This window comes from Phascolarctos cinereus, unplaced genomic scaffold (genome assembly GCF_003287225.1).
Source record: "Phascolarctos cinereus isolate Bilbo 61053 unplaced genomic scaffold, phaCin_HiC Scaffold_9;HRSCAF=440, whole genome shotgun sequence".
Taxonomy (NCBI): Eukaryota; Metazoa; Chordata; class Mammalia; order Diprotodontia; family Phascolarctidae; genus Phascolarctos; species Phascolarctos cinereus.
The window spans coordinates 248,871,664-248,886,657 of NW_027556402.1; the positions used below are offsets into that span (position 1 = coordinate 248,871,664).

Genomic DNA, 14,994 nt, shown 5'->3' on the forward strand with positions numbered 1-14,994 from the left:
TAATATAATCTGATACAATATAGTATAATGTAATATAAGCACACTGTATCTACCCTGATACAGTGTAAGCTGCCTGAGGGCAGGGAATATTTTGTTGCTATCTTTGTGTTCTCGGTGCCTAGCAAAGTTCCTGGCACATAATGGTAGGTACTCAGTAAATGCTGGCTGATGGACTGAATTCAATAAGCATTTGTTAAACCCTGAGGAGGTGCCTGGCCCAGTGCTAGGCTCTGGGGATGTACAGATTAAAACAAAATGGTTCCTGCCCTAAAGGGGCTTATATTCTGGAGGGAGGAGATGGGGATAGGGGAGGAGAATATGCCTGCAGAGAGAAGTAATTGTAACGTATGAACAAAAGAAATGCAAAGTAATTTCTTGGAAGATGGATCCCCTGTGACTGGGGCAAGGTCTCTTGAAGGCCAGGGCACATAAGCTACATTTTAAAGGAAAGCAGGGGTCCCAAGAGGCAGAGGTGAGGCAAGAGAGCTTTTGAAGCGTGGAGGCCAGTCTGTGAAAAGGCCCAAGGGTGGGAGACATAGGAAATAGCAAGGAGGCCAGTCTGGCTGGAATGTGGACTGTGTGAAGAGATTGCAGCCCAGTTCTGAAGGGCTTTAAACACTGAACAGAGGCCATAAGGAACCATTGACGTTGTTTGAGCAGAGGAGTAACATGGTCAGATGTGTGGAACACTCATTGGCAGCTGTGTGAAGGATAGACTGCAGAGGAGAGAAGGAAGTGGGGAGCCTGGCCACTGACCCCCTGAGGGGTTCTGAGAGGTAGGGAGAAAGGGGTGCTCCATCATAGCATCTGCTCCTGGTCGTGTCTCTGCAGAATGAAGAGAAGTATGCCTGTACCACAGACAGGGACTGCCGGGCCGAGAGTTTCACTGGTGGAGGTGAGTGTGACTGTGCTAATGTTTAGGGAGAACCTAATCCCGGCAGAGTGTTCACTAGCTAGGGCAGAAGGGGGCTAAGTAGCAAATCTACCCATTTTCTAACAAGGTTAGGAATACAGGGGAAAGGAAGAGACAGATGTGGCTGTCCCCTCAGGTACAATTCTGACTCCTTCTGACCCCCGGCTGGTCTTCCTGTTATAGAGACCCTGTCCAATGGTGTCCTGGTAAATGTTGAACAACTGGTTTTCCACCCAAAAAAATGTACCTATGACAAACTTTTCAGTTTAATCTACAAATTAGTAATTTCTAAGGTCTAGACAATCAGTGAAACAGTCAAGCCTAGATTGTAGCTTTGGCCAATTTCCAAGGCACAACTGGTAATTGATCAATTATCTTTCTCCAGTGGTTTGGCTGATTCTGGTACATCCCAATCTGGACCCTCCTAGCTCAAATAGGTGGGGGTAGAAGGTGGGAGAGGGCAATAGGATGGATCCCTGGGTGATGTGGCCATTATTTTCTCCCAGGCATTCTCACTGGCCGCTGTGTGAACTATAGCTCGAAGCTAAAAACCTGTGAAATCCAAGGCTGGTGTCCTGTGGAGGTTGACACAGTGAAGATGTAAGAGCTGAAGCCTTCTGATCCCCCTGAGCAAGATGGAAGAAGACGATTTAGCCCCCAAGTCACCTTGACTTCCCAGCATGTGCCCTTGTAGACTCCCGGGGAAGTCCCTATTCTTGGGGCTTGGGGAGCAGGAGGGGTCCCCTTGCCTGCCTGTTGACTTTCCTCCATTTTCCTCCCTGAGTCCTCCCACCCGAGGACAGAGGTTCTGAAAGGGTTTCCCTTTAATACTGAAAGGCCCCATTTCTACAGACTTGGGGCCATGTCTGTTTACCCTTTGGGGGATCAACTCCCTTCCCCACCTCTCCAGGAAGAACTCAGGGTTCTGCTTTCATTCTGCAGGCCTGTCATGATGGAAGCCGAGAACTTCACCATCTTCATCAAGAACAGTATCCGCTTCCCTCTCTTCGACTTTGAGAAGTGAGTCCTTGGTCTGGACCTAGAACCCAGCCAGCAGCTTCCTCCCCACATCTCTCATCTTCCATACCTAAAACCCACTGGGCAGTTTCCTTCCCTCTTTTTCCTCAGCATTCCTACCTAGAACCCAATTCACAGATCCCTCCCTTCCTCCCATGTATTCTCCCCTCTAAAATCTGATCCACAGCTTTCTGTTCCTTCTCCATTTTTCACAATCCACAACTTGTTTGCTCTTCTCCTCTTATTCTTCCCCCTTAGAACTGATCCATAGCTTCTTCCCCAACCTCCCTTCCTGTATCTAGGAAGTTAGAGCTAGACACAAGGACATAAGAGACAGGTGCACCTGGTCACATTAACTTTGTTTCCTTTGTGTGCTTTTTGCCCTTTGTCATCATTTAGACTGGGGAAGGTGGTCGGCCTTTCCCACATCCTTCCCCAAGCCTAGGCCTCTCTTGGGGCTTTTGCTTGAACCACCTCTAAGTGATCATCAAATACTTTTGGGCCCATTGTCCTCCTGGGCTTGGACGAAACAACGATAGCATTTACTTAGGGCTTCAAGATTTACAATTCACTTTCCCTATAATTCACCTTCCCTGCAATTATCCTGTGAAAGAGGTAGTGAAAGTTTGGGGAGGGCAAATATGCTTCAGCTGGGGCCTCACAGATGATAAGCCTCAAAGTCAGTATTAAAACCCAGGCCTTCCAACTCCAAGAGGAGTACAAATGAGTAATGTTACAAATCGCCAAATTATTCAATCATGGTAATAATAATAATATTTATGTAGCTACATATATGACGATGGGGCCACTAAGTGAAGCAGTAGATAGAGTACCGGGCCTGCAGTGAGGAAGAGTCATCTTCCTGAGTTCAAATCTGGTCTCGGACACTTACTAGCTGTGTGACCTTGGGCTCCAAGAGAGGCTGGGACATCTTCCGGACAGCCCAGTCTGCACCTCTGCTCAGTGGTCACTTGTACCCAACCTCAATTACTGGGAAGAAGCAGGAGAGGGAAGCTAACCCCAGGAGAGAGGCACCAAGCTAAAGGACTCTGGGAGTTTTATCCCAGTGCTGGAAAGGGAGTGTCATGGTCCTATGTGAGGTTGTTGTTCAGCTGTTTTTCGGTCATGTTCGACTCTTCATGACCTCATTTAGGGTTTTCTTAGCAAAGAAACTGGAGTGGTTTGCCACTTTCTTCTCCAGATCATTTAACAGATGAGGAAACTGAGGCAAACAGGCTTAAGTGACTCGCCCAGGGTCACACAGCTAAGTGTCTAAGGCCAGATTTGAACTTACAAAGATGAGTCTTCCTGACTCTAGGCGTGGCCCTCAATTGCATCATGCCATGACAAAAGATTACTGAGAGGAAGAATGTAATCCCATGTCCTCATCCAGAGCAAAGTCATAGTTGTGGCTATTCTCATGAGCCATGGGACTATAAATGACTGTAATTGGGCTTACACATTTCCCCCCAAATTTACAAAAACACAAACACATCCCTCCACAGGCTGTTTTCTTTCAGATAAATAAAGCCAATGAACTGGTGTGAATGATCTGTTCGTGGCATTGGCTGCTGTGGCCTGATTTAATTGAAGACCGTTTGGCATAGTGGAGCCTACTCCGGGTTTGGAGAGAGAGGGCCTAGACTCAAACCTGCTATTCATGAACTCTGGGAGCCTGGGCAAAGGACTTTTCTAGGCAGCTCCCTCAGTCCAGTCCTGAGATCCCTTTCTGCTCTGACATTCTAGATTCTAGGTCTCGGTGTCCCTTCCAGGTTTTTCAGAGGACCCTAATTCTAGAGCTGGAAGGGACCACAGAGGCTCAGTACCTTAATTTTCCAGCAGAAGCAGCTGGCCAAAGGAGGTTGAGGGATCTGTGCAAAGTCACACAGCTAGGAAACTTTCGGTTAAGCCGGAGCAAAACACTATTAAGCCAGTGTGTTTTCTGCTGTGTCAGACCATTTCCCTCTGACATGCTGTTCTAAGGTCCCTCCCAGGCCCAGTGTTCCATGTTCTAAGATCCCTCCCAACTCTGATGTTCTATGTTCTAAGGGCCCTTCCAACTCCAACATTCTATGTCCCATCCATGATTCATTCTGTCTTTAAACTGAGTGAAAATCTGTCCAGATTATCTCCTGTCACTACTCACATCTTTTTCTTCCTCTCCCCTGAGCCCTGAGAAGGCAATTAGGAGGGGTTGGGGTGGGGCTCTGCTTTTTGCTCCTTCCCTAGCTGGTCTTTACCCCAACGTGTTAAGAGTAAGAATGTTCTTAGTTTTGGCACCCAAAGCCACCCAGTCCTCCTGTCCTCTGGCTTCAGGTCCTGTGTTGGGAGCTCTGTTTCAGGCTGCACTGCATGGTTTTTGGTTTGGCCCTGGCACAGGAATCCTCCAGGATACCTCAAGCCCCAGGAGATGTTAACTGAAAACCCTATTTTCCCCTTTGTCCCTTGTCAATCCACCCCTGATTTTTTTCCATTCACCCAGGTTCTCACTCTTCTCTCTTTTTTCCTGCTCTTTCCCAGGGGAAACTTGCTACCCAACCTCACCTCTGCAGACATAAAGAAATGCCATTTCCACCCTGAAACTGCCCCCTTCTGTCCCATCCTTCGGGTGGGCGACGTGGTCAAGTTTGCCGGACAAGATTTTGCCAAGCTCGCCAACACTGTGAGGACTCCATTCTCTTGTCCCATGTGGTGTCAGCACTTCCTCTAATGTCTGAAGCCCGTGACACTATGGCCCGATGGGTTTCTGTAGAGTGGAGGTGGTCCAGAAACCTGGGGCAAGACCCCAGCCCACCAACTTCTATTCTTTAGGCATCTTTTGACTAGATCAATTGGCACTGCTAGCTGTCAGCCTCTGTTTTTCATTCTGTGCAGTGGGGGGAAAGGGACTAGACCCCACCCACTCTTTGTCTTGAGAGTGGTTGAGTCATTGAAAATGCCCAAGAATGTTTAAAAAACACAAGGTCCCCCAAACAATGGAGACTAGTCAAGAAACAATTAAACACCCAGTATTTGTTGGGCATTGTGACAGGTCATACCTTGGTATCTTTTTCTCTCACATAATGTGGTTGGTAGGGCAGGACTCCCAGACCTGGGAGCTAAGGAGTCACGAAGCCTCAGCCTAGTTGTGGGGCCTCTTTATTGAGGTCCTTGGGATAAATTATTTCCCTTTCTTCAAATCCCCCATCTAAAGACAGGAAGCAAGATGCTGCCCAATTACGTCTAGGGAAGCTGGGAGAAAGCATGAGAGTGCTCATAATTGAGAGGCAGGGGAGTGTAGTACAGAGCTGACCATGGAGCCAGAAAGATGTAGGTTCAAGTCCCACTCCTGAACATACTGGCTATGTGACCCTGGTGGGGTGAGGGCCAACCTGTATTTCCCCATCTCCCCATTTTCCTCATACAAAAAAAAATCATGGGTCTAGTAACTCTTTCTTATTTTATATATATTTAGGGCACCTAGGTGACATAGTGGATAGACAGAGCAGTAGACATGAAATCAAGAAGAGCTGGGTTTGAATTCTGGCTCAGATACTAGTTATGTGAGCTGGAACCGATTATTTAACCTCTCAGCCTCAGTTTCCACATCTATAAAATAGGTGTACTAATAATAGCATCTCTCTCACAGGGTTACTATGAGGATTAAAGGAGATAACATCTTTAAGGTGCTTTGCCAATTGAAACCACCATATAAATGCTAGTTGTTGTTACTATTATTTAATAATTATTACAACAATATTAATATCCAGTTTCTCTTTTCAGGGAGGAGTCCTGGGCATCAAGATTGGCTGGGTCTGTGACTTGGACAGGTCCTCAGATCAGTGCATCCCCAAATATTCCTTCACCCGGCTTGATGGTATCTCTGAGAAGAGCAGTGTCTCTCCTGGCTACAACTTCAGGTAATTCCATGGAGGGATTGGAGCAGAGATGTGCTATTCCCAGTAGCTTCATCCTCACCAACAATAAGGAGTAAAAGACCCTGCATCTATAGGATCATAGGAAGGTCTATGTGAGGGAAAACCTGAGTTCTGTTTCCATTTTTCTTGTTAGTAATTTGGCACAGACTCTCATATGGTTGTTGATTGTCTATATTTCTGCTTTTGAAAGCCATTTATGTCTTTTTACAATTGTCTATTGGGCAATGACTCTCATACATGTGTGTTAGAATCAAAAGAATGATGCTCTGTTGAGGATAGGAGAGAGAGACAGAGAGACAGAGAGGGAGAGGGAGAGAGAAAAGGAAGAGAGAGAGAGAGAGAGAGAGAGAGAGAGAGAGAGAGAGAGAGAGAGAGAGAGAGAGAGAGAGAGAGAGAGAGGAGAGAGAGAGAGAGAAACCAGGTACTTCTTTGTTAACTTCTTGGGATACAGATAAAAGCAAATAAGGCAGTTCCTACCCTCAAGGAGCTTGCATTCTAACAGGAGAAGATGATACATGTTATAGAGTAGGACAGAGAGAAAGTAGGGGAGGCTGGAGAGTGAGTCACTGCATTTGTGGGGATCTTCATGAAAGTCTGTCTCAGGGCTAGGGATTCATCAATCAAAGAGCAAGCCCCAGGGCAGGGGACCTTTCCAGTGGGGCAGTGCTGTAGGAGAGGGAGGGAGGTAGAGAAGTCCAGGAGAATGAGTTAACCCGGGAGTGAAGTGAATGTGGCTGGCTCCTCTCATAAAATGAAAGTCCAAAATACTGGATTTGGAATCAGGAAGACACGTGGTCAAATCCTGCCTCAGACAGCTAGGTGTGTGACCCTGATCATGACATGATCTCTCTGAGATTTTTCTTAGTCTATCAAATGAGGATAATCATAGTACTTACCTCACAAGATTGTGAGCATGGAGTGAGCTCATGTATATACAGAACCTTGCACACCTTAAATAATAACAATGACTACTGTCTATTGTGCTCTAAGGTTCACAGAGCATTTTACAAATATCATCTTATTTTATCTTCACAATGACCATAAAAAGGAGGTATAATTATAGTCCCCACTATATAGATGAGGAAAGTGAGGTAAAAAGGTGAAGTGATTTGCCCAGGGTGGCTCAGATAGTAAGTGTCTGAGGCAGGATTTGAACTCAGGTCTTCCTGACTCCAGATCTAGAAAGTTCCACTCTTTCATCTCCCAGATAAAGAAAAAGCTCTAAGAGGAAAATCACTTGCTCAAGGCTCTGCCATTTTATATGAGAATCAAATAAACTAGGGATGTTTAACTTGAAGAAGAGATGAATTGGGAGTGGGGGGCATGCTTGTTATCTTCAAGTATTCAAAGAGGTGCCCTGTGGAAGAGGGATTAGACCTCTTTTATTTGACTTGACTCTTGGCCTACATCACTAAAGAACCCAAGCAATTTCCAGACTCCTCTCCCCTTTCTGATCAAAGTGTCCTAATGTTCGATCTCCTCAAACACCTCACTTAGATTAAAGGAGATGTTAGATGACCCTTCAAACACTCTAGAAGAAAGATGCTTAAGATATTCAAATCATGAATTCAAATCCCAGCACTAATAATAACAAATTATAATGATACTTCATGTCATTTCTGAAAATGAAACTTTAGTATGCTTCTCTACAGTCTCAGTGGTAGCATGGAATATTTAACACTAGCCATTCTACTAGGTACAAACTAAATTAAAGTGGGTGCATTGGTCTGACTAGCCAGAGCTCAAGGAGCTTCACAAACATTGTCTGCTCTGTAATAACTGGTGCTTTTCGAGCGCTTACCTAGTTCTAAAGGAAAGCCCTTCCTCTAAGAAGCTCAGCGTCTAGTGAGGGAGCCAAGAAGCAGAGGCATGTTTGCTAAGGTCCCTTCAAGCTCGAAATGTCTGTGATTCTCTGCCATGAAGATGTCAACAACAGACACTTAGAACTGCCTCCAGACAGCCTCCCGTTAACTGACACCCTCCAGCAAGACTAGCCTGGGCAACCAGCTAGCTTTGTGTCATCCTGGGGCCTTTTTCCAAGTGTTTTGGTAGGGATCCAGCTGGGAAAATTTGTGGTTGGAGGAGTGCTGTGCTAAAAGTCTAAAACTGAGAGATTTGCTAAGTCGGGGGTGATTGTCTTCCAGCAGTTTCTAGATGTGGGTCACTTCATCCCCATGCCATGCTCACTGGGTCCTGGCCTTGGCCAGTTGTCACCATATAAATGGATTAACCCTTGGTTTATGGGACCATTTGGTTAGTTAGAACACCCTGTTCTCCAACCATCCCTGTTAACTGAGGTGTTACTGTGTGGGTGTGTGGGTGTGTGGGGAGTTAGGCAGAGAGATGATGGATGGATAATAATAGGAGTCTTGGTGAACTTCAAGCTCTTTCTGAGTCAACAGTGTGACATGGCAGCTGAAAAAGCTAATTTTCTCCTTGGCTGCATTAAGAGAAGACTAGTGTCCAAAACAAAGTCACCGATAGTCCCAAAGTCCTCTGCCCTCTCCAGAACACAGCGGTAGAGTTGGGTTCCTTTTTGGAAGTCATATTTTAGGACACTGATAAGTGGGAGATTATCCAGAAGAGGATAGCTAGGAAGGTGGGGTGGTAAGGGGATTCCATCCAGTTTAAAACAGCCTGGGGAAGAAAATAGGTATGGTAACTCTTTTCAATTATTTCAAGTCTTGTCATATGGAAGAAGGATTTGACTTGTTCTACTTGGTTCCAGAAGGCAGAACCAGGATCAAGGGGGGATGCAGAGTCAGACGTAGATGTGAGGTCAGGAAAACCTTCCAAAAGTTCTGCATTTGGAATCAGAAGGCCTGGGTTTGAATCTCAGCTCTGCCACTTGTGGGATGGTGAGCAAGTCAATCTTTTTCTCTGTGCCACAGTTTCCTCATCAATACAATGAGGGGAGAGGAGTAGAAGATTTCTAAGGCCACTTCCAAAGCTGACATTTTATGTTCTCTGTTCTGAGGTCCCTTCAAACTCTGACATTCTATGAGGCCAAAAAGTGAGTTAGTTTAGTAGGGGACATAGGAGGCTATAGGGACTGATCTCAATGAGAATTAATCTGTGTGGTAGAGAAATCTAGGAGTGGGAATCAGCGTTCTTCACCTGGTTCTGCCACCTCCTGCTTGATCTCTTGATCAGTAAAATGATGGGGTTGGAGTGGATGAATTCCCTCCCAACTCTAAATCTTCTGATCCTACAAGAGGTTTAGGATATCTTTTCTTCTCCTTCCTGGTGTGGAACAAGATAAGTACTTCCTAGACCTTGAGTTTCATTAGGGGAGTGGCCATGTGAAGCTAAATGTTGTGTCTTCTCCATACGAGGAAACTGAGGCACAGAGAACTTTAATGGGTTGCCCATGGTCACATGGCTATTAAGTGTCCAAGGTGTGAGTCATACCCATGTTGTCTTGACTCCAAGGCTAACATTCTGTCACACTGCCTCCCATTATACTTTGCATGATTAGATTAGGATGGCATAGTATGTATCATCATAATAACTTATACTTGCAAAACACTTTTACATTAATTAGCTAATTTGGCAGGAACAGCTAAGCAAAAATTATTATCTCCATTTCTTTTCTTTTTCTCCTTCTGTTCCTTCTTTTCCTTTCTTCCCTCTTTCTTTGTTGTTCTCTGTCTCTTCTCTCTCCTTTCTTTTTCTCCTTCATTTTGTCTTTCTTTTCTCTCTCCTTTTTCTCTCTTCCATTCTCTAGCTCTTCTCTCTCCTTTCTCTCTTTTTCTGTTTCTTTCCTTCTTTCTTTTTTCTTTCCTTCTTCCTTCCTTCCTTCCTTCCTTCCTTCCTTCCTTCCTTCCTTCCTTCCTTTATCATTGGAGTAAGAACTTCTGGTGAGAAAACCCTCCTCTAAAACAGATCACCAAGTTTTCTACAACTTACACAGTTGGCATAGATCAGTGGTGTCAAACTCAAATAGAAGCAGGAGTGCCTGAACCATACATAAGAATCCCTGAGGAGGGCACATTAACTTAGAAAACCACACATTAGCATTACCTATGTTCTATTGTATTTTTATTTTGATCCCCAGGTATTTTATACATTTTGTAGTTATTTGGAATGGGATTTCCCTTTCTATTATTGTTTCTTGTATATTTTTATTCATGTTGTTAAATATTTCCCAATTATATTTTAATCTGGTTCAGGCCACACTAGGGAGGGCCTCATGTCTGACACCTCTGGCCTAGCACACTAAGAGTTTTAGTGAGTTGCCCAGGGTCACGCAACTAGTATGTGACAAAGACAGGACTTGAACCCCAGTCTTTCTAGCTTTGAGCCCTCCTTTCTACGCACTGTGTCACGCTGTCTTTCTCTAGTTCATACAACTGGGAAAACTGATGTGTGAGAGAGATTAAGTGATTTTGCCAGGGCCATATGGCTGTAAAACAAGACTTCAAACCCAGATCTCCTGACTCCCAGCCTGGGGCCTCTTCCCCTACAGCCCCACCCGCACCCCAGGGATAGAGTCCATTACAGCTGGAGTGTCCTCTAGCTCCAAAGGTGATGGAGGACAGATGAGGGTGAAATGAGAGCTTGCACCCATTCTTACCCTGTGGGCCTGGCACTCTCTGCAACAGCACCAGACGCAGTAGTGGCAAAATCAAAGTCTAATTTCTTGTTTCTTGAGACTCTAATTTCCACAGGCAGAAAAAATATCTATATGAAATTTTGGATTTTCTCTCTTGATTTCTGGGACAAAAACCTCTTCTGTAGCAGTTCAGTACTTCTTGTGTGATCGGCGTTTCTAAGCAATCCCTTTTTGCTGGAAGCCAACCATAGCAGCTTTCATGAGGCAATGAAGCTTGGCATTGCTCGGTTTGTATTCGGAAACATTCTGTTCAGCAAGATCTAAGGCCAATTGACAGGGAGGAGAAAAAGTCTGCCCTTGGCTTGGATTAGCCTTTTTATAATCTGAGTTTTATTTTTCTTCTCCATCCAGCATCCATACTGTCTGTGTTAAGAGCAATCATATGGCTAATTTCCATGAAAATAGCATGAAGGCTGTCTTTGCCAGTGAACAGGCTGCTGTAAGAATGGCCCCTCAATCAGTGCCTGCAGTAACCTTTGTCAGATTCAAATTTACGGTGTAAAAAAAAAAACCTGGATGGACTAGGATGCTTGGCAAAAAACAAAACAGAACAAAACAGCCCAGCATCATTTAATTTACTGCCTGATTACGGATGAGCCAGAAATCCTATCTGGGTTCATCTTATTGTTGGAAATGTTTCTAAGATGCACCAGTCCACTTTCCTGCCTTAATGAAAATGACTGAGTCTTGCTTTGTTGCTCTGGGATCTTCAAAGGTCTCCAGCTCAGCACTGGTCAATGTTTCATTCAACAAGTATTTATTAAGTGCCTACTGTTCGCTAGGTACTGAATATACAAAACCAAACACAAAAGTTCCCTCCCCTCAAGGAGCTTACAATCTACTGGTGGGGAAACCCTCTTTATGCTGATTAGTCGCTGCGAAAATTAGTCAAAGTAAATAGAAAATAAGTTGGGTTGCTAGAGTGGAAAGCACTAGCCGGAGGAATCAGAAATAGCATCTTTTCCGAGATGCCTTTGCACCAAGCCTTGTAGGGAGTGAGGGGCTCTACGAGGTGGAGGGCAGAGGACGGTTTCAGGCACAGGGGATGGGAGGTGTGGAATGTCTCGTACAGAGAGTAGGAAATAGTAGGTCAGCTTGTCTGGAACATAGAGTCCATTGTTGGGGGAGAAGAGGGGACGGTGCATCTGTCTAGAAAGAGAGGCTGCACCAGGACTGCGAGGGGCTCTAAGGTTTGTATTTGATCCTCTAGATGAAAGGGGATCACCAATGCCTCTTGAGCAGGGCAGTGACATGGCGAGATGTGCTTGAGGAAAACCAATTTGGCAGCTAGGTGGAAGATGGATTGGAGAGGAGAAACATACATTCCTAACACATGGTGCTAGAGGATAGAATGGAGAGAGTCAGTCAACAAAGTGTGGGAGATTGAGTTGCATTAACACAGGGCATACTCATGACAGTTGATATGCTCTGCTATATGCCTAAGATGAGTTTTTCCTTCTGATTTGCTTCTTTTCTCTTAAAATCCATACCTCTTGTTGGGGACCGGGGCGGGGGGGAACAACTATGATACATTTAGGGTTGGGATCATTAAGGTAGTACTTCAGTATTGTTTAAGACCTGAATCAGAATCGTTTCTTCAATCATGGCCTTCTTCCATTATTGGATGGCAATGCATTGTCATGGAAGAAGCCTCGGATTTGGAGTCTGGATTCAAAGTCTTGGGTCCTCCACTTTCTAGTTCTGTGGCCTTGCATAGCATTGTGGAAGGCATACTTAATTGGAAGTTAGAGGACCTGGGTGCAAGTGCTGACTCTGCCCTCATTACCAGCATGATCTGGAACAAGTCACATAATCTCTCTAAGCCTCATTTTTCCCATCTGTAAAAAGGGTGTTCAAGTATATTACCTAGGCATTGTGATATAGAAGGAAACAAGGCACTGGCTATTGAGTAAATATGGAACTAGACTTGAAGTCAGGAAGCCTCAATAGGTTCAAAATCTATTTTACTCACTAGCTTCTGAGTATGCCTCAGTTTCTTCATCTATAAAATAAGAGAGGCTCAGTGACTTCTAAAGTCATTTCTGGTTATAAACGCATAATTCTATGATGTGAGATCCTTTCCCGCTCTAAATATATGGTCCTATGATCCTTCCCCCTTCTGGACTTCAGTTTTCAGTCTGTAAAATTAGATAATTGGAATAGATGGTTTTTGTTTCCTTCTAAATCTAAATTTATGATTTTGTGATCCTCCTCTCCAGTTATCAGTTTCCTTATCTGGAAACTGAGAAGGGCACATTAGAAGACTGACTTCAAAGGCCCCTTCAAACTCTAAATTTATGATCTTATAATTCTTCCCTTCTCTGAGCCTCAGTTTCCCTGTCTATGAAATGAACTCAGTAATTTCTAAGGTAACTTCTAGCTCTCCATCTGTGATCCCATGAGTCTTTCCCTCTCTGAGTCCTTGTTTCCCCATCTGTAAAATGAAGAGGTTGGCAAGACCATCTCTGAAGGTCCTTTCCAGCTCTGAGCTGTCTTTTTTAAAAAAAAATTTTGTTAATTTATTTTGATGTATCAACTTTCACTTCCATAAGCTTTTGAGTTTTAAATTTTTTTCCCTCTCCCTTCCTTCCTCTATCCCCAAGACGGTGCAATCTGATATAGGCTATACATATACATTCCTATTAAACACATTGAACACTTACTCAGTGACAGTGGAGCTCACCCAAAAGGAAGTCAGATGCTTTCCTGGTGACTTCAGGGATAACCTTCACTTGGAGTACTTCTTTAAGACAAGGGACTCAGCCTGCTCTGCTCAAAGCAAATCACTCAGCCTTAGAACAGTCCTTTTCACAGTGTATCTTTTCTTGCTGTTGTACTGGCAGTCCCCAAAAGTATATTCCAAATGACAAATTTCCTTTTTCAAAAGGCAAAAGCTTTGCCGTGAATGACACCTTTTCTGCTTGGAGACACCAGCTCAGTGCCCAAGTTTTCCCTTGAAAGTAGAATATGGCAGCTTGTTACCACCTCACGTAGCAGTTTTCTAGGCCCAAGGCACCAGGCTTTGAGTAAGCACCCACACACACATGCACACATATACCACTTTCCCCACCGCACATCGGGATGCTCACCTGATGGAACATTTCTAAACAGATGTCGGGAATCTTACAGGGAAATTCACAGAATGATTTTTATTTACATGGTTCAATACTTCCAGAATTTATGATTTCATCAGCATGGGTATTCCCCCTACCAGAGCAGATTGCCACCCCATTGATGACGTAAAGACAGTTTTAGAGAGTTCCTGTGGCTGACAAGTTCACGAGCCTGCATCTAACCTTCTTGGGAGCCTTTCCACCATTGAACTGGACATCCATGGGTCTGTGCTTGAATGATTTCCAGCTTGGTAGGATCTGCCAGAGCTTGTGATTTGTGGGCTTACTCATCAAGAAACTAGTGTCACCTCCATGCCAAGATGAGATAACAGAGGAGTCATATAATTTCCCTAAGCCTCATTTTTCCCGTCTGTAAAAAGGGGGTACAAGTATATTACCTAGGCATTGTGATATAGAAGAAAATAAGGCACCAGCTATTTAGGAAGCCTGGCAGAGTAAATATGGGACTAGACTTGAAGTCAGGAAGACCTGGGTTCAAGTCCTGTTTTACATACTCACTAGCTTCTGAGTATGCCTCAGTTTCTTCATCTATAAAATAAGAGAGTTTGATCATTGGGGTGATAAAAAATTAGATCAATACATTGTATCAACTTTTGAAAATCACTTGGGACAGGACATAGTTAAGCAGGTAGAAATGAGAGACTGGGGAATAGCAGACAGAGCGTTAGACCAGGAATCAGAAGACTTGGGTAGACCCAGCTCTACTACTAATTGTTGGACTTTGAACATCAAATTGTAGGACTTTGAACCTCTCTGGGTCTCAGTTTTCTCATCCATACAGTGAGAAGAGAAGGCATAATGGTTCAGAAGAAAGAGTTCTGAATGTGGCATGAGATGACTGCAGTTTGAATCCTGAATCTGCCATTTTTACCTTGGGCAAAACATTTCCCTGTTCCTTAATTTCCCCATCTATAAAAGGAATGGGTTGGACTACGTGACCTTCAAGGATCTCATTATCCACATGACTGGGTGATTTAACCAGTGCCTTCTAGCTCTGATGTTCTAGGTTCTAGATTTCAGGTTGTAAGATCCCTTGCCACTCTGACATTCTATTTTCCATGAAAAGCAACATGTCATAGTAAAGCAAATGCTGGACTCAGACTGAGAAAGACCTGGGTTCAAATCTTGCCTCAGATCATGTGTGACCATGGACAAGTTATTTAATCTCTCTGGCCTCTGTTTACTTCTCTGTAAAATGAGTGAGTTTGGCTTGAGGGCATGTAAGGTTCATTCCAGCTCTAAATCCCATGATCTGTGTTCTAAAGTCTCACTTAACTCTGCCATCCTATGTTCTGAAGTCCCTCCTAGCTCTAACATTCTACATTGTAAGGTCCCTCCCAGTTCAGACATTTCATCCATCAAACAACAAATAGTTATCACCTTCTAAGGCCCATTCCA

At 44.3% G+C, this 14,994-nt stretch overlaps 1 protein-coding gene across 1 annotated transcript in view; it reads left to right on the plus strand.

Moving 5' to 3' along the window:
- P2RX3 (purinergic receptor P2X 3) overlaps nucleotides 1–14,994 on the plus strand; it is a 36,321-nt gene that overhangs the window by 12,371 nt on the left and 8,956 nt on the right. The window contains exons 4-8 of the mRNA XM_020974575.2: nucleotides 832–895; nucleotides 1,420–1,513; nucleotides 1,856–1,933; nucleotides 4,451–4,592; nucleotides 5,693–5,829. Of these exons, the coding sequence (XP_020830234.1) occupies nucleotides 832–895; nucleotides 1,420–1,513; nucleotides 1,856–1,933; nucleotides 4,451–4,592; nucleotides 5,693–5,829 (515 nt within the window). The remainder of the gene's footprint in view (nucleotides 1–831; nucleotides 896–1,419; nucleotides 1,514–1,855; nucleotides 1,934–4,450; nucleotides 4,593–5,692; nucleotides 5,830–14,994) is intronic.